Source organism: Leptinotarsa decemlineata, unplaced genomic scaffold, assembly GCF_025532065.1.
Source record: "Leptinotarsa decemlineata unplaced genomic scaffold, Ldec_3_MD MMD2_P_RNA_scaffold_2, whole genome shotgun sequence".
In the NCBI taxonomy this organism is placed as follows: Eukaryota; Metazoa; Arthropoda; class Insecta; order Coleoptera; family Chrysomelidae; genus Leptinotarsa; species Leptinotarsa decemlineata.
Genome location: NW_027412529.1, coordinates 558,655 through 575,858, shown reverse-complemented (window position 1 = coordinate 575,858; position 17,204 = coordinate 558,655). Strand labels below are relative to the sequence as shown.

The 17,204-nt window shown below is 34.1% G+C and overlaps 1 protein-coding gene across 1 annotated transcript in view; it reads left to right on the top strand.

Moving 5' to 3' along the window:
- The window catches only part of LOC111507785 (sodium-dependent serotonin transporter), an 83,467-nt gene that overhangs the window by 35,113 nt on the left and 31,150 nt on the right, over positions 1-17,204 (top strand). Inside the window, exon 4 of the mRNA XM_023163140.2 lies at positions 15,994-16,204. Within this exon, the coding sequence (XP_023018908.2) occupies positions 15,994-16,204 (211 nt within the window). The remainder of the gene's footprint in view (positions 1-15,993; positions 16,205-17,204) is intronic.

Genomic DNA, 17,204 nt, shown 5'->3' with positions numbered 1-17,204 from the left:
TGTTCCAATGTTTTGACAGAATCAGAATCAACGAACTTAGGCAAGCGCAGCGTTATAGAACAGTGCTTTCAAAAAAATTGTTCTACAGTGCCATCTAGTGGCGAGTTACAGAAAAATTGATATCCTAAAAACCTTCTCTATGAAAAATTACTTATACATATCAAGTTTCATCACGATCGGTTGAGCGATGTAGAAGTTTAAGTTTATCACTCAACAACCAACCAACAAACATCCATTTTTATATAGTAGATTGAATTTATCTATTTTATTATGTAAACAGGACAGTTGAACAAAAACTTTTTATGTTATTTGTGTTGAAAGTAAGTTTTATTTTGTTCGCGAAATTGCTTTACTCGCTACACTCGTTTCGCAAACTTTTCCACTCACAAAATGAAACCTTACTTTTAACACTCATATGATGAATAGCTATTCGACATGAAAAGCATTGCCTTGACGAACGTCAATGCCTCTATCAACTGGTGGTTTCAATATGAATCTCGTTTAAGTGAACAGAATTCGAGTGCTCTCGAATGGATTCGTTTGTTTGAGCAACTTTTTTTTTAATTGGCTCGATTGTTCGCGAGCCCTCAGAAAGGCTCCATTGAGGTAATTAATATTGAAACATCGGTGTTTACACAAACGTCCAGGAATTGAAGCAGTTCTGCGGTTAAATGGGTTCGTTCGATTAATTTATAGTGAATGTGAGAGAAGAAGATAGAATTATTTCTTAACTTGTTCTTTTGTTGCTCCAGGGTTCAGTAAACGACTATATCATGATGTCAAAAAGTTGTCATTCTCATGTTGAAGACTTCTTTTCAAAATTAAAACTTCCAAAGAAAATATCATCACATAGCACCGCCCTCGATTAAGCTGAGAAACATTAGCGAAAGCTCGGGCAGCTAAAAGAGTATTATTTACTTCTAAGCAGACTGAATCCCCAAAAAACGACTCTTGTATATATCTTCTATATCAGTGGTCGCCAACCTCTTCAATGTGTTGAGCTACTTTGTTAATTTTGGAATAAACAGCGAGCTACCCACACGGAAGCCACGTAACGCAACGTAAATGAAATAATCCACAGTTAATTTATCATTATATGTATTTATTTTACTATTTAACTGGTAATACGTAATACATAGGTACTAATAATAAACTAATAACAAAATAACTAATGTTACTAGTACGTACTTGTTCATAGCTACATTCCTACCTATCAAACGTAGGTGTTTGAAAAATAAACACAAACTTTTATCCAGCCACAACGGCATGTCACGTATGATTTAAAAATAGTTAATAATAACAACAAAAAAGTAACGCACTATCATGAACATAAACATTGAAAAATAAAAAAGCACGTTCAATGAGAAGGCTGACACTCAGACTCATCGATATTTTTTTTAATGTTTGCAGTATAATTTGATGCAGCCATTCGAATACAATTATCCAAATGTTCATCTGTAAGTCGATTGCGATATTTCTTCTTAATAAACTTCATATTGGAAAAAGAAGATTCACACAAATAGGTTGAACTGAATAATGCTTTCACTTTCAAGGCAACACGGCATAAAACTGAATATTTGTCTTTATTTACAATAGGCCAGATACATTCAGTACTTGAGACTAACGATTTCAAGGCTGAATCATTTTGAAACTCAATGACTTCCATTTCTGTTGCAGCGATGTCTTCGTCAAAGTTCTGCATAACACAAGTTGCAAACTGTTGGATATCAATTTCCATAAAGGGTGAAACAACAAACTGCGCTACTAAAGCCATTTCATTGAAATCCTTTAAAACGATTTTTGAAGTTATTCTTCAGGGTAGAAATTATTTCTACATGATATTTGTTGTCATAGGGTTCTAATGGATTTTGAGATATTTTTTCTGAAAGAATAGGAAAATGCTTGGCATCGTTGTTAATTAGGTTTTGTTCCCAAAACTCCAGCTTTTTGATAAATGCTTTTATATCAGAAATCATTTCCGCTAGTTCTTTGTCTCTCCCCTGAAGCTGCAAATTAAGTTCGTTTAATTTTTCTGTAATGTCCACGAGAAAACCAAAATCTCTAAGCCAGATTGAATTTTCTAGTTCCGGAGTCGGTTCATCGCGTTGTTTGAAAAATTGAACTATGCCAGATAGGACATCATTAAAACGTTTCAGCACCCGTCCTCTACTTAACCATCGGACTTCAGAGTGAAGGAGTAGGTCCCCGTATTGACATTCAACTTCATCGGCCAAGGTTCTGAATAATCTTCTTTGTAACGCTTGAGCTCTAATCTTGTTCACAATTTTTACCACCAATTTCATAACGTTGTTTAGTTTCAGGAAATTTCCACATAATGCTTGCTGATGGGTAATGCAGTGGTAACAGAGAAATTGCGGAAAAGTTTCATCTTTACGACATAACGCCACCAGACCCTTATCACAACCCACCATAGCTGGAGCGCCATCGGTTGTCAAGCCTACCATTTTCGATATTGGAATTTTCTCGGAAGAAATAATATTTTTTAAATGAGAAAACAACTCACGTCCAGTAGTGTGTCCTTTCAGTGGAATGAACTTCAAAAGATTTTCTTTAATCGTAAAATCACTAAAAACCATCCTGACGAACACGGCCATCTGGGCAGTGTCAACGACATCTGTTGATTCATCCAGTTGAAGTGAAAAATAAACACAGTTATCTAAGTCAGTTCTTAACTGTAAAAAAATATCATTGCTCAGTACTTCTACACGTCTCATCACTGTATTAGCAGAAAGTTGCATAGATTTTATAGCTGAAACTATCTCGTCTTTATTTCTAAAGTTGGCAAATAACGAATCAGCACCTTCTAAAAACGCCTGTTTCATCATTTCCCCGTCTTCATAAGGTTTCTTTTTTTGTGCAATTATCTAGGACACACGGTACGATGCTTCAGTTGCAGCCTTATTTTTGTCGACTCTTCTTAAAAATATTGATTGTTGTCCAAATAACTGCTTTTTTAACTGTTTCAGTTTCTCCTTTCTGGCGGCAGAATGTAGTGGGAATGATTTTTCAAAATTAGAATGTACAGTTTTATGATGTCTCTCAATATTTCCTTTTTTAGCAACGGAGACCAAAGTATTACATAACAAACACACATTTTTATCTTTAACTTCTGTAAAAAAGTATTGTTCTTCCCGTTCCGAATGAAAGTGGTATGTCTTTACCTTCTTACAACTGCTTGCCATAATATTATTTTTGTTGTTCTCTACTAAACCAACCGCTGGACGTTGGTTACGCGTTCAGTTTTAAACTAAGCGCAATGTCGCCGCGCCGTGCGTATTTATCCCGTTCAAAGCAATCCAGATCGTTCTCGAACACTAACGCGCTGGTCCGGCTGGTCGGTTCTTGCCGATTCTATCTTGATTGCGTCAGCGGCAGATCGCTCACCGCAACGTTGCCGCTGTTTATGTTTAATATTATGACAATTAGATTTTTTTGTGTAATTTTCGGAAGCTTCTCTGATTTTTGTAGTTCGTATTTTTTAAATTAAAATCGTTGTGAGAGCTACCAGAATTGCCTCCGCAAGCTACCGGTAGCTCGCGATCGACAGGTTGGCGACCTCTGTTCTATATTATCGTAATTGACAGCAACCTCACAAACAGAAATCACTTAGTAGTTTCGGAGTTCAATTTAAGAGCCACCGGTAGACATCTGTTTCAGCCTGTTGGGCATCGTCAGTATCGGGCAGGCGGTCTACGATTGAAGACAAAATGTGAATAACCAAGAAAAGTAATTAATAAAAATAACCTCGTAAACGCAAGCGAGACATAAGTGGAACCACCTATTGGTGTGACACCCCAATCAACCTGGCAAGTTCAATAAATTTCGAATTATAGATATTTGAACCATATTAGAGAATGGAACTACGAACTAGTAAAATATATAACTGTGTGTTGTGAAAAACAAGAGACAAAGTTTGCTCAGTTTGAAATTAAGTTTTTCACCAACTCACCTACTTTTCATTAATTTTTTCAATGTCATTTTTCACTCCATTTATCTCGGAAATATCGAAAGTTGCATTTTTAAACTATTCCTCTTGTACTATAAAAAAACGTAAAAGACACTGCAGGTTTATTATTCTATGCCAGTTACGATTTTTTCTCGAGGCATAAACATTTACTCCATATTCTTGGTACATAACTAACTGTTACAAAGAAAACCAGAACCAGAAAATCAACAGAATATTCGCAAACAACTGAAAACACGCTTAGGTATGTTTCCCCGGCAGTCTCTACGTTATTGATGATGCAAGTTAAACAGAAAGGAATTTGCACAAATTCCCCAAATATTATGTTCTCTCGTTCAAATATTACGGAAAGAGTAAAAACCATCTTCCACCTGTTTCTCGGAAAAATTAGCTCTCAACTGAAAGATTAGCCATTTCTTCATAATTTGGAAATATTACCAGGTCGAATTTAAAGTTGAATGATATGATGTACAAATGGGTGAAAATTTCAATAAAAACTTTATAATTAGCTATGCATCCGTCAAATTCAGTGCAAGAATTGCCAATATTTTCCTTAAAAAAGCATCGTTTCTGTTGGACAGCAGAATTTTCAGACAAAATTCCTCACAATTAATTTTTATAGAACTTTAAAAAACAGAATAAACAAAATGACTATCAACAAATAAAGTATAATACTGTACAAAATACAAGTTAAGTAGTTGAAAAAAAAAAAGACTTCAGGATCGAATAGATCAGGAATATACAAACAAGTGAACTCGTAGTTCTTATTTTAATTTCCATATCGGTCAAACGGGAAGAACTTTCTCTAGACGAATGAAAGACCAGAAAAATAGTTTTTTTTAATGTAACATTTGTAAATCATCTTTTGATAATGGGTTCAATCATGACTATCACATTTGGAAGGTTTGTTTTGAAACCGAAAAATATAATTGATTAATTCTTTTTTAGATTTTCATTAATGTTGTTACTAACGGTTACAAACATGACGATATGTGCAAATTAGTAGAGATTATTGACTTTCTTCTGAATTTGATGAGATATCTTTAAATACTGATGAACCTGAATACTCAAATGAGTACCTACATTAAGTACTGGTGTGCATAGGTATCTCCTGTGACTCTTTGACACTTTCTGCTCTTATATCCGTTCAACTGCGTAGAGTATACTTGCGTATACGATTATGTAAACATCTTATTACACGAACTTGAGCATGTTATCGGTTTGTGTTTCTCAGAAATCGAGAAATCTCTATTTTAGGGATAAGAACAGTTTGCCTCTTGACAAACAAACTTAACTATCATTATTATTATAATTATGGCTGGTCGACAATTGAAACTATTGAATAAAGCTAATTGTTAGTTTGAACTTTCGATTATGACTAACCGACAGGTGTCATGTTACAATCAACGACTGTTGATTGTAATTGATTGATAGCTTGAACGGTGGATTATAGCTAATCGATAGTTTAAACAGTCAACTATCGCCAAATAACAGTTTAAACTGACGATTATGGCTGGCTGACAGTTTGAACTGTCAATTAGATCTAATCGAAAGTTCAAACTGTCCATTATAGTTGATATATTGTTATAACGGTCATTATAGCTAATCAATAGTTTGAACTGTTGATTGTAGCTAATCGATCGTTTATATATCGATAATGGCTAACTGACAGTGTGAACTATCAATTAAAGCTAATCAATAGTTTGAACTGTCAATTGAGGGTAATCGAATATTTGAACTGTCCCTTATAGCAAATCGACTTTTTATAGCTAGTCGATAGTTTGAACGGTCCATCATAGCTAATCATAGTTTGAACTATCGATTATGGCTAATTGACAGTTTGAACTCTCGATTATAGCTAAACAATCGTTTATAGCTTGTCAATTAGAGTTAATCGAAATTTCAAACTGTCCATTATAGCTGATCTATTGTTAGAACGGTCATTATAGCTAATCAATAGTTTGAACTGTTGATTGTAGCTAATCGATCGTTTATATATAATCGATATCTTGAGCGGTTTATCATAGCTGATCGACGGTTTGAACTATCCCTAATGGCTAACTGACAGCATTAAAGCTAATCGATAATATGAACTGCCGGTTATAGCTAATCGATAGTTTGAACTGTCAATTAAAGGTAATAGAAAGTTTGAACCGTCGCTTGTAGCTAATTGACATTTTATAGCTAGTCAATAGTGTGACCGGTCAATCATAGCTCATCGATAGTTTGAACAATCGATTATTGCTAACTGAACTGTTGATTATAGCTAACCGATCGTTTATAGCTTGCCGATAATTTGAACGATTTATCATAGCTAATCGATAGTTTGAAATATCAATTATGGCTGGCTGACAGTTTGAACTATCAATTAGAGGAAATCGAACGTTCAAACTGTACATTATAGTTGATCTATTGTTAAAATGGTCATTGTAGCTAATCGATTGTTTATATCTAATCGATATTTTGAGCGGTTTATCATAGCTGATCGACAGTTTCAACTATCGATAATGGCTAACTGACAGTGTGAACTATCGATTAAGGCTAATCGATAGTTTGAACTGCTTATTATAGTTAATCGATAGTTTGAATGTTTGAATTGTCGATTAAAGGTAATCGAAAGTTTGAACTGTCCTTTGTAGCTAATCGATCTTTTATAGCTAGTCGATTGTTTGAACGGTCCATCATAGCTAATCGATAGTTTGAACTATCGATTATATTTAACTGTAATTTGACAATCGATTATAGCTGATCGATAGTTTAAACAGTCAATTATCGCCAAATAACCGTTCAAACTGACGATTATAGCTGGCTGACAGTTTGAACTGTCACTTAGAGCTAATTGAAAGTTAAAACTGTCCATTATAGTTGATCTATTGTTAGAAAGGTCATTATAGATAATCAATAGTTTGAACTGTTGATTGTAGCTAATCGATCGTTTATACTTAATCGATATTTTGAGCGGTTTGTCATAGCTGATCGACAGACTGAACTATCGATAATGGTTAACTGACAGTGTGAACTATCGATTGAAGCTAATCAATAGTTTTAACTGCCAATTATGGCTGATCGATACGGTGAACTATCAATTATAGTTAATCGAAAGTTTGAACTGTCACTTGTAGCTAATCGACCTCTAATAGCTGCTAGTCGATAGTTTGAATGGTCAATCATAGCTAATCGATAGTTTGAACAATCGATTATGGTTAACTGAACTGTCGATTATAGCTAACCGATCGTTTATAGCTTGCCGATAATTTGAACGATTTATCATAGCTAATCGATAGTTTGAAATATCAATTATGACTGGCTGACAGTTTGAACTATCAATTAGAGCAAATCGAAAGTTCAGACTGTACATTATAGTTGATCTATTGTTAAAATGGTCATTGTAGCTAATCGATTGTTTATATTTAACCGATATTTTGTGAGGTTTATCATAGCTGATCGACAGTTTGAACTATCGATAATGGCTAACTGACAGTGTGAACTATTTGATTAAAGCTAATCGATAGTTCGAATGTTTAAATTGTCGATTGAAGGTAATCGAAAGTTTGAACGGTCCCTTGTAGCTAATCGATCTTTTATAGCTAGTCGATTGTTTGAACGGTCCATCATAGGTAATCGATAGTTTGAACGATCGATTTTGGCTAACTGTTATTTGAACAGTCGATTATAGCTGATCGGTAGTTTGAACAGACAATTATCGCCAAATAACCGTTCAAACTGACGATTATGGCTGGCTGACATTTTGAACTGTCACTTAGAGCTAATTGAAAGTTAAAACTGTCCATTATAGTTGATCTATTGTTAGAAAGGTCATTATAGATAATCAATAGTTTGAACTGTTGATTGTAGCTAATCGATCGTTTATACTTAATCGATATTTTGAGCGGTTTATCATAGCTGATCGACAGATTGAACTATCGATAATGGCTAACTGACAGTGTGAACTATCGATTGAAGCTAATCAATAGTTTTAACTGCCAATTATGGCTGATCGATATGGTGAACTGTCAATTATAGTTAATCAAAAGTATGAACTGTCACTTGTAGCTAATCGACCTTTAATAGCTGTTAGTCGATAGTTTGAATGGTCAATCATAGCTAATCGATAGTTTGAACAATAGATTATGGCTAACTGACAGTTTGAACTGTCGATTATAGCTAAGCGATCGTTTATGGCTTGTCGATATTTTGAACGATTTATCATAGCTAATCGATAGTTTGAACTGTCGATTATACATAATACACAGTTTGAACTGACCAAAAAAACCAATATTTTTTGTAAAAATCCTATTTCAAAACAAGCTGAAGGTATCATATCGAATAAAATTATTCTCAACATTATCCTTATCTGTCCCTATGAACGCACGAGAGAAAATGCATCCAAATTTCCATTAACGAAATATATATTCATCGCCAACTCTCCAACAACTCCCGACACTTAGCAATCGACTTATCGAATAATAATGACCTCTCAAAAATACAGATTTCTCATCGACACCGCAATCGGAATTTCAAATGAAGAACCTCGGAATCAGCAAGTCGATTGGTAGAGGTCGGAGTGTGTAGTTGAAGATGCAGCAAACAACAGAAACCTTTTAGCCGCGATTGAAACCCGTAATTCTGCTCATGTTCGATTCATTAAGCAGTTTATCTTTGACGGTGCCGGGGAATAAACGTAGGGGCTCGTTTGCAGATAGTGATGGACACCGGTTTAATATTTATGGAAAGAATTACCATTGCGAATGGGCAGTTTTCACGAGATTGCGGGGATGTTGTTTGGACGTTTGGGAGAGTGATGGAAGTTTCTGTTCCGTGATAAACGGGTTTTCGGGGAACTGGGGTTTGAGATGCTGTAAAGTGGAAAAAGCGACAGGCATATGAAACGATATTCAATTGAAATTTACCTGAAGCTATTTCACAACCATATGTTATCAAAGGGGAGGTGTATGTTGAGAGTTCTTGGAACAGGTCGAAGAATGAAATATTCAATATCCTTGATATAACGTAATATAATAATCAATTTGAGTATGGATTAATCTAATCAAATGAGAAAATAAAACCTTAAGTTCTGAATTGCCCTGTTCACAAGTATGGAAAGGAGTATTTCTTACAGGAACTTAAATAGGCTTGAAAATTTTCCTATTACCAATTCAAAATGTCCTCGGTTTGGTTAACCAAACCACGTGACATAATTAAATTTTAGTTTTATTCGATGTCATTCTCGAATATTATATAAGTATTTGGTAAATATTCGTTTTGAGGGCACCCGACAATTTTGAAAAAACTTTTGAATGTACTTACGTATTTTAATGCGTAGATTACGAATCCGAAAGAAAAAGCGGCGCTCTCCCTTATTTACAGAGTTACAGTTCCTTAGAGTTCAGAAAAGGGCAACTTTTCAGCCTTTTTTTTTCACAAGATAAACTATTTAAAAACACGAGCATTTATTCACTAGGTCACCTTTACACCTTATTCCTCCTTCTTTGACACTTTTCACTTCAATAATCAACATTTTTCTTATAAAAAACTTAATATAAAAAGGAATGCTTGCATCAGTCGTACCAACTATACCAATAACCTTAAAAACGTAAAATATAACCATATACAGTGTGACCCATTTTTAATGGAAACACCCCCCTAAAATTTTAATATGTAAATCGATTTTAATAATTTTTTTTTAATGTCAAATACTAAAAGGTCTACCTTGGGACAAAATTTGAAATGTTTATTAAAGTTTCAGGGCATACTACGATATTTTTTCTTAGTCGAAAATCGGGATTTTTTATTAGCGATTTTTTTATTGAAAAAATCACTACGCCACTGGATTCAGAGTGCCTCTAAATAGGTGTGACCAAAATTTCATGGAAAAATATTCATTATTAACAAAGTTATGACAACTCAAAAATTCGAAAACTCACACAGCTAACAGTTACAATATATAATTTTTTTATGATTTCAACAATAAAGTGCCACCAGATAAAAAAAAACAAATAGCGTAAATTTTTTAATGAAAATAAAGGAATTACATTCACACAATTCAACTAATAATGAGGCAAAAAATTTGATAAAGGTAACTAATAACTAATTATTGAAATGTTTCGATTCAGTGCAACAATTAATTCTAACTCATATTCTAGTAGCCTCTACTTATCCACCCCGTATTTCGATACATGTGTCGTAGCGCTTACGAATGTTTCTGATTACGTTCCTTAGTTCTTGAGGGCTAATATCTGCACATACCTGTCGAATTCTTGCACAAAGTTCATTTCTATCTCTTGAGCGGTTTTTGTAAACCTTTTGTGTGAGAAGTCCCCAGAGAAAAAAGTCCAAAACTGTGAGGTCTGGAGATCTGGGTGGCCACTCCATAAACGGACTACCACGGCCTATCCATCGGTTTGGAAAATGTTCGCTAAGCCATTGCCTCACAGCTCTGGCATAATGAACTGAACACTCATCTAACTGGACAATTAAATTTGATCGTTCATTGATTGGCAGCTCCTAAATAGCATCCCAAAACTCTGTGTTTGAAAATTCTAGAAACCTCTGCGCATTAATGTTTTCTTCAAAAAAGAAAGGACCAATAATTCGTTCGGTCAATATCCCACACCAGACGTTGATTTTTTGGGAATACTGGCTTTTACAGTTTATTACCCAGTTGCCCAATAGCGACAATTCTGTGATGACACTACTCCATTTGTAGTGAAAGTGGCTTCGTCGGTATATAAAATATTTTTTTAGGAAATTTCTAATGTTTAAATATTCCCCTTGGGCCCATAAACAATATTCCAGGCGTCTTGCTTCGTCGCCTTCTTGAAGTGTGTGTAAAAATGTTGGTTTGAAAGGTTTAATATTCTTCGCCTTGAGACATCTCCGAATAGTTTCTCGTGGAATATTCAAATCTAAAGTGGCATTCCTTATACTGGCATTAGGATTATTTCCGAAATAATCTAAAATGATTTGATCATTCCTGTTTCGTCTTTGTACAGGATTACTTTTCAACATCATTTTTGATACTGCACCAGTTTCATTGAATATTTTATTTACCGTACCGCAGACGATCTGGATGTCTCTCATTAAATACTCTACAAACCTCTCTAGCACTTCTAACGTCATCTCCCGAAAGGCGTACAATTTCAATTTTCTCTCTTATGCTCAATCTTGCAGCCAAAATAATTCGAAGAACTGTAAGGTGAATATTGTTGACAATAGTACACTTAAATCTTTCACAAGTGTCAAACTGTAATATCATTTCCATGACAACTAAGATTTGAATTGAAATATTAGGTCTCAGTTTTAGTTAATTTGCGCGAAAACTTGAATGTAATTCCGTTATTTTCATTAAAAATATTTACGCTATTTTCTGGCGGCACTTTATTGTTGAAATCATGAAAAAAAAATTCTCGTGGCTATATCTGTTGATATAGGGTGTTTTTTATGACTGTTAGCTGTGTGAGTTTTCGAATTTTTGAGTTGTCATAACTTTGTAAATAATGAATATTTTTTCATGAAATTTCGGTCACACCTGTTTAGAGGCACTCTGTATCCAGTGGCGTAGTGATTTTTTCAATAAAAAAATCGCTAATAAAAAATCCCGATTTTCGACTAAGAAAAAATATCGTAGTATGCCCTGAAACTTTAATAAACATTTCAAATTTTGTCCCAAGGTAGACCTTTTAGTACTTGACATTTCAAAAAAAAATTATTAATTGAAAAAAATTTTTTTTCAAAATCGCCGGTCTCAACGAATGTATAAGAAACTATTTAACAAAAATAAAGAAATCCAGAACACTGGGTAAATCTATTTTTTATTTGGATGGAACATGGGTCAATGAGGGTCATACCGTCTCGAAGGTTTGGCAAGACCAGAAAATCAAACTTCTACAGTGTGTATCTCAGTACAGCCACACTTTTCTACTTCTTGAAAATGGCTTCAGTTGATATTGATAATATCAAACTGATTCACATCAACAGACGAATTATGACTACAAATTATAATGTTTTGATTCAAATAGGTTGTATAAAGAAAATGGATAGTTTTTAAAACGTAACCAGAGGATACATATTTATTTTTATGAGCAAAATTTTATAAATCCAAGTTACTGACAAATTAGTTTTTTTTCAAGAAGCTAATTTATCAAAAGCAGTATTTTTTGCCCTTTCAAATTCAATATTCAGATAGATCTCTAGAAGGGTACCTATTAAGTGACTGACACTCTTGTATTAACCGACGCTACTGAACCTAGAATCTTGAAATATGCAGGTAGGTTCTTTGTACAGCGTAAGTAAGTATCGAGAAAGGGAATCAGGAATTTCCACCTTCAAGGGGGAAAAATAAGGGTTTAAAGATCGTATTGAATTTCATCAGTTACGAAGTTGGAAACCTGCAGTTTTGGGTTGGTAAAAAAATATTATGACTATTTGTTTATAAGGATCTGTTACGAAACTTGATGTGACAAACCAAATTCTACGCGGGCCTAGCCGCAGGCAACAGAACATTCGAATTCAGCAAATCTCAAGTTTCGATTTATTCAAACTTTGTTATCCTGGAATTACGTACATATGAGGTATAATGAGTTCATCAGAGTGACGAGTTTTTGCTGAAACTCCATCGCATCGGCCGTATTCGATTTATTTTACGACTGTTCCGAAAGGTGACATCAACTTTCCATTCAGCTCGGAATAGATCGTCCATATGGAAGTGATATACACGAATGAGCGCGTATTCGCCGATCTGATAAAAAGGGCTAAATACACGTTGAGTGGTCTATTTTTGAACTTCGCCACTTACAGAGTGAGCTAACTTAATGGCGCCAATCGAGGTATCACTTACTTGACAAATTACAGGTATTTTTTCATAATTTTATAGTAGAAGCTTACGAGGTTCGTTTCAGAATGAAAATACGAGGGTGATATGAAAAGTTTCCCAATTCAACATGAAGATAGCAGCACTAGTAAATAAAAGCTAGTGAATTTCGTTGTTCAACTTGAATTTCCTTAGTTATGAATATTATTGCACAAAAATGAAAAATATGTTGAACGTGCTTGGAATATATATATATATATATATATATATATATATATAATATATATATATATATATATATATATATATATATATATATTAAAAAACTCAAATACTGTATAGTTTGGAAAGCCCCGTTGAAACTAGATGAACTTTGCATCAAGTTTGACAACTTTTATTTTTCAAAATTTGTTTTTAACATCAAAGAGGCTCTTAAAATATTATTATATTACAAAAAAAGAAATTGGGTGACGAGTTTACTTAAAATAAATGATTTAGTACAGGTGTGCTTAAATTTTGATAAGTAGAAAAAGCAGGAGTGCGGAAAAATAGTGAAAATATAAAATACCTATTATGGGTTTGAAACTTGGTGTGTGGGTATAAAATTACAGAAGAAAATGTTTTTATCCTTTAATATTTTTGGATATTTTGAAGAATAATGTCATTTTTCGATGTTTCTTTTTTTAAATGTCAATTTTGACAGGTTAAGGAAATCACGTGACCTATTTTGTAGACGCCATTTGACATCATTTCTTAAGCAAAATCTACTGCCAAAATCAAATTTCACATAAAACGATAAATAAAAAAGTTTCCCATTTGATGCGGACTTTATCGGTGACACTGTATATATATGTAGCACAAAATATCACAAAAACATACAGAAACCTCAATGATTGTAATATGGACAGGATTAACTTGAGTTTGATATCATGTAACTTTTTGTTGAGCTGTGTTGGTGTAGATATATTTTATGAAGACTTCGAAAGTCAGTGTGAGACAGTTGTTGACTCAATTGCACCAGAAGAAAATAGGAACCACTATAAATTTCTTCGAAATAAATGTGTGAATTTACTGAAACTCAAAGAAAAAAAACACTATTATGATAAAATTGATCAAAATAGGTCAAATCCGAGGATTATGTGGAAAACACTCAAACTGCTGGTAAGTCCGAAAACTAATAGTAATACGTTTACTGGTGGTAATTATTTCAAAATAAATGGTCAGTCAGTCATTCATAAAAATAATCTAGATATTACAGAATCATTTAACAATTATTTTATTGATAGCGTACAAGAACACTATTGATCAATCTGATTCACTTCATGAGAACACATGAAAATATTGTTATATTAACAACTCCTTTAATAAATTCAAAGAGTTGGAGTTGGCAGATCTGTCTAAATTGATCAACGGAGTGGAAATGAAATACAGCAGTGAAATACTCAATTGCAAACTTATTAAAAAAACGTTTGGTGTTATAGGACATGCATTGTTGCAATTTATAGATACATCTTTGAGCACTGGCAGATTTCCGAAGGAGCTCAAGACCAGTGTCCTTGTGCCAATTCAGAAAGTCCCTAACACTAATAAATCCTGGGAATTAAGACCAATCAACACTTTGCCCTGTATTGAAAAACTATTAGAACTCGCAGATGATAATCAACTCATTGAATATCTAGAAAACAATGAAATTTAACTAAAATATCAGTCAGGTTTCAGAAAACACCATTCATGAGAGTCTGCATTACAAGTCACAATATCAAAATGGAAAGAATCAATAGATAAGGGACATTATATCATAGCCGTATTTTTAGATCTTAAAAGAGCTTTTGAGACAATTGATCGCAACATATTACTAAATAAATTGCAAAGTATCGGTATCAGGGAAACTGTTTTGTTATGGCTGACTGATTATTTATCACAACGCAAACAGGTAACCAAAATAAAGGATTCAATGTCATCATCTCGCGATGTCATTTTCGGGGTACCTCAGGGGAGTGTTTTGGGACCTATATTATTTTTAATATACCTGAATGATATAGATACCATCCATGGTTGTGATTTCATGAACCTTTTTGCAGACGACACTTTGTTATCAATTTCAGGAGATAATATAGAAACTGTAGCTGATCAAATCAATAATGAACTAAGAAATGTTTTCAAGTACATGAATCACAATAATGGTCAGAATCGAGTATCGAGCTGTCATTAAATATTTGTTTTTGGAAGGCAATACGCCTAAGCAAATCAAAGATGAGTTGGATTCTGTATATGGGGACCAGAATTGGATTCTTGGTCATACCTGTATTAAAAGATAATTCCGCAAGTTAAAAAGATACTGACACCCACAAAAAGTGAGTGGGTCTATTCGGCCCTCCACCGCATTCCGCAAGAGTTTATTGTGGCTTACACCTATTTAGACTCGATCAAATAAACTCAGCTTCCTAACGAAGCTGATTAGTTTATATGGTGAGTGGTCTTCCAGGAATCCAGACCAGAGACAATCTGTTGAGTCTTCCTATCGAAGAGAGTCGTTTTGGGCAACTTGCTACCAATTTAGACCTGTCTGTCCAAGAATACTTTTATTGACTTGTATATGAGGTTGGATTCTTCCAATTTCTCCGCACACAATTCAATAGCGTAAATTTTCGCTTGAAATACAGCCGCATAGGTTCCTAGGCAGGTTGATATCTCTGTCCTGGGTCCTGCAAATAACCTAAGTTTACAGTTCCTTGAAAACAAGCTAGTCACAGTAATCGACTTATGGATATTGTTTTTGCTTCAAATAACCTGCAAATAACCAAAGTTTACAGTTCCTTGAAAACAAGCTAGTCACAGTAATCGACTTATGGATATTGTTTTTGCTTCAAATAACCTGCAAATAACCTAAGTTTACAGTTCCTTGAAAACAAGCTAGTCACAGTAACCGACTTATGGATATTGTTTTTGCTTCAAATAACCTAAGTTTACAGTTCCTTGAAAACAAGCTAGTCACAGTAATCGACTTATGGATATTGTTTTTGCTTCAAATAACCTGCAAATAACCTAAGTTTACAGTTCCTTGAAAACAAGCTATTCACAGTAATCGACTTATGGATATTGTTTTTGCTTCAAATAACCTGCAAATAACCTAAGTTTACAGTTCCTTGAACACAGGCTATTCACAGTAATCGACTTATGGATATTGTTTTTGCTTCAGGTGTGGGATACGCAATATGCCTCATCGACATCTACATGGGCATGTACTACAACACCATCATAGGCTGGGCCTTGTACTACCTCATCACGTCATTCCAGTCTGAGCTGCCGTGGACGTCTTGTAGAAATGAATGGAATACCCCTAACTGCAGACCTGTCACAGAACTTCTACCGAATATCACGGCTTCCAGTCCAGCCAGGGAGTTTTTCGAGTGAGTGACTTAGTTAAAGTTCGATAGCATTATTCCACCTATACACCAGTCATTTAAGCTTAAATTAGGTAAGAATCTTGGAATTCGAGTTACCCAGCTGTAAGTCTGTAAATACTTGTATATTGACACCCTAAAAGTTGTCTCAAAACCTACATATGGTAGGGTGTACGCAACTATTAAATTTCAAGGTCAATGGTCACAAAAATCGGTTTTTTGCGCTTTTTTTGTAAATATCTCATTTCCTATGGGTTTTTTGCTATTTGTTTCCATTATCAATATTGTAGAATACAAAATTTTCTACAAATTCTGTTTAAAAAAAATTTTCATACGGTGAACCGTTTTCGAGATAGAGGACGGAGAGCCCGCGGTCACAGGATCACTTTAGGTTAACCGGTGCCTTCGGTCGAAAACGCGTGGATCCATTGTTACTCTTGCAAAGAATTACTGTCAGCAAACAATTTGAAAGTAATTTTTTGAAGAATATCTTCAATATGAATTGAGTCCGTATCCAACAACTCTATTTGATAATGATGGCATGAGAAAAACAACAAAATCGTCATTGTATGACAACATGAGCCCAGTTGATTTTGTTCCCAATGAAAATAATGTGACGTTCATTATTGATGGCGGATTTCTTCTTCATCATGTTGTATGGAGCAGAGAAGATACTTTTTCTATTATTTTTGATAAATACATGAATTATTTACAAAAGCATTACAGTTCCAAAATAATTGTTGTATTTGACGGATATTCAGACTACAGTAAGAACGTAAAAGCTATGGAGCAGCAGAGAAGAACTGCTGCACTTTCAAAAACGTATGAAGTCTGTTTCGATGAAACAATGGTTGTACCAGTTACTCAAGAAAAATTCTTATCAAATCGAAATAACAAAGATATGCTCATTAATATGTTAATTGAAAAATTACAAGCTGCAAATATTACTACTAAACAAGCCAGAGATGATGTGGATGTTATAGTTGAAACTGCAATTGAAGAATCA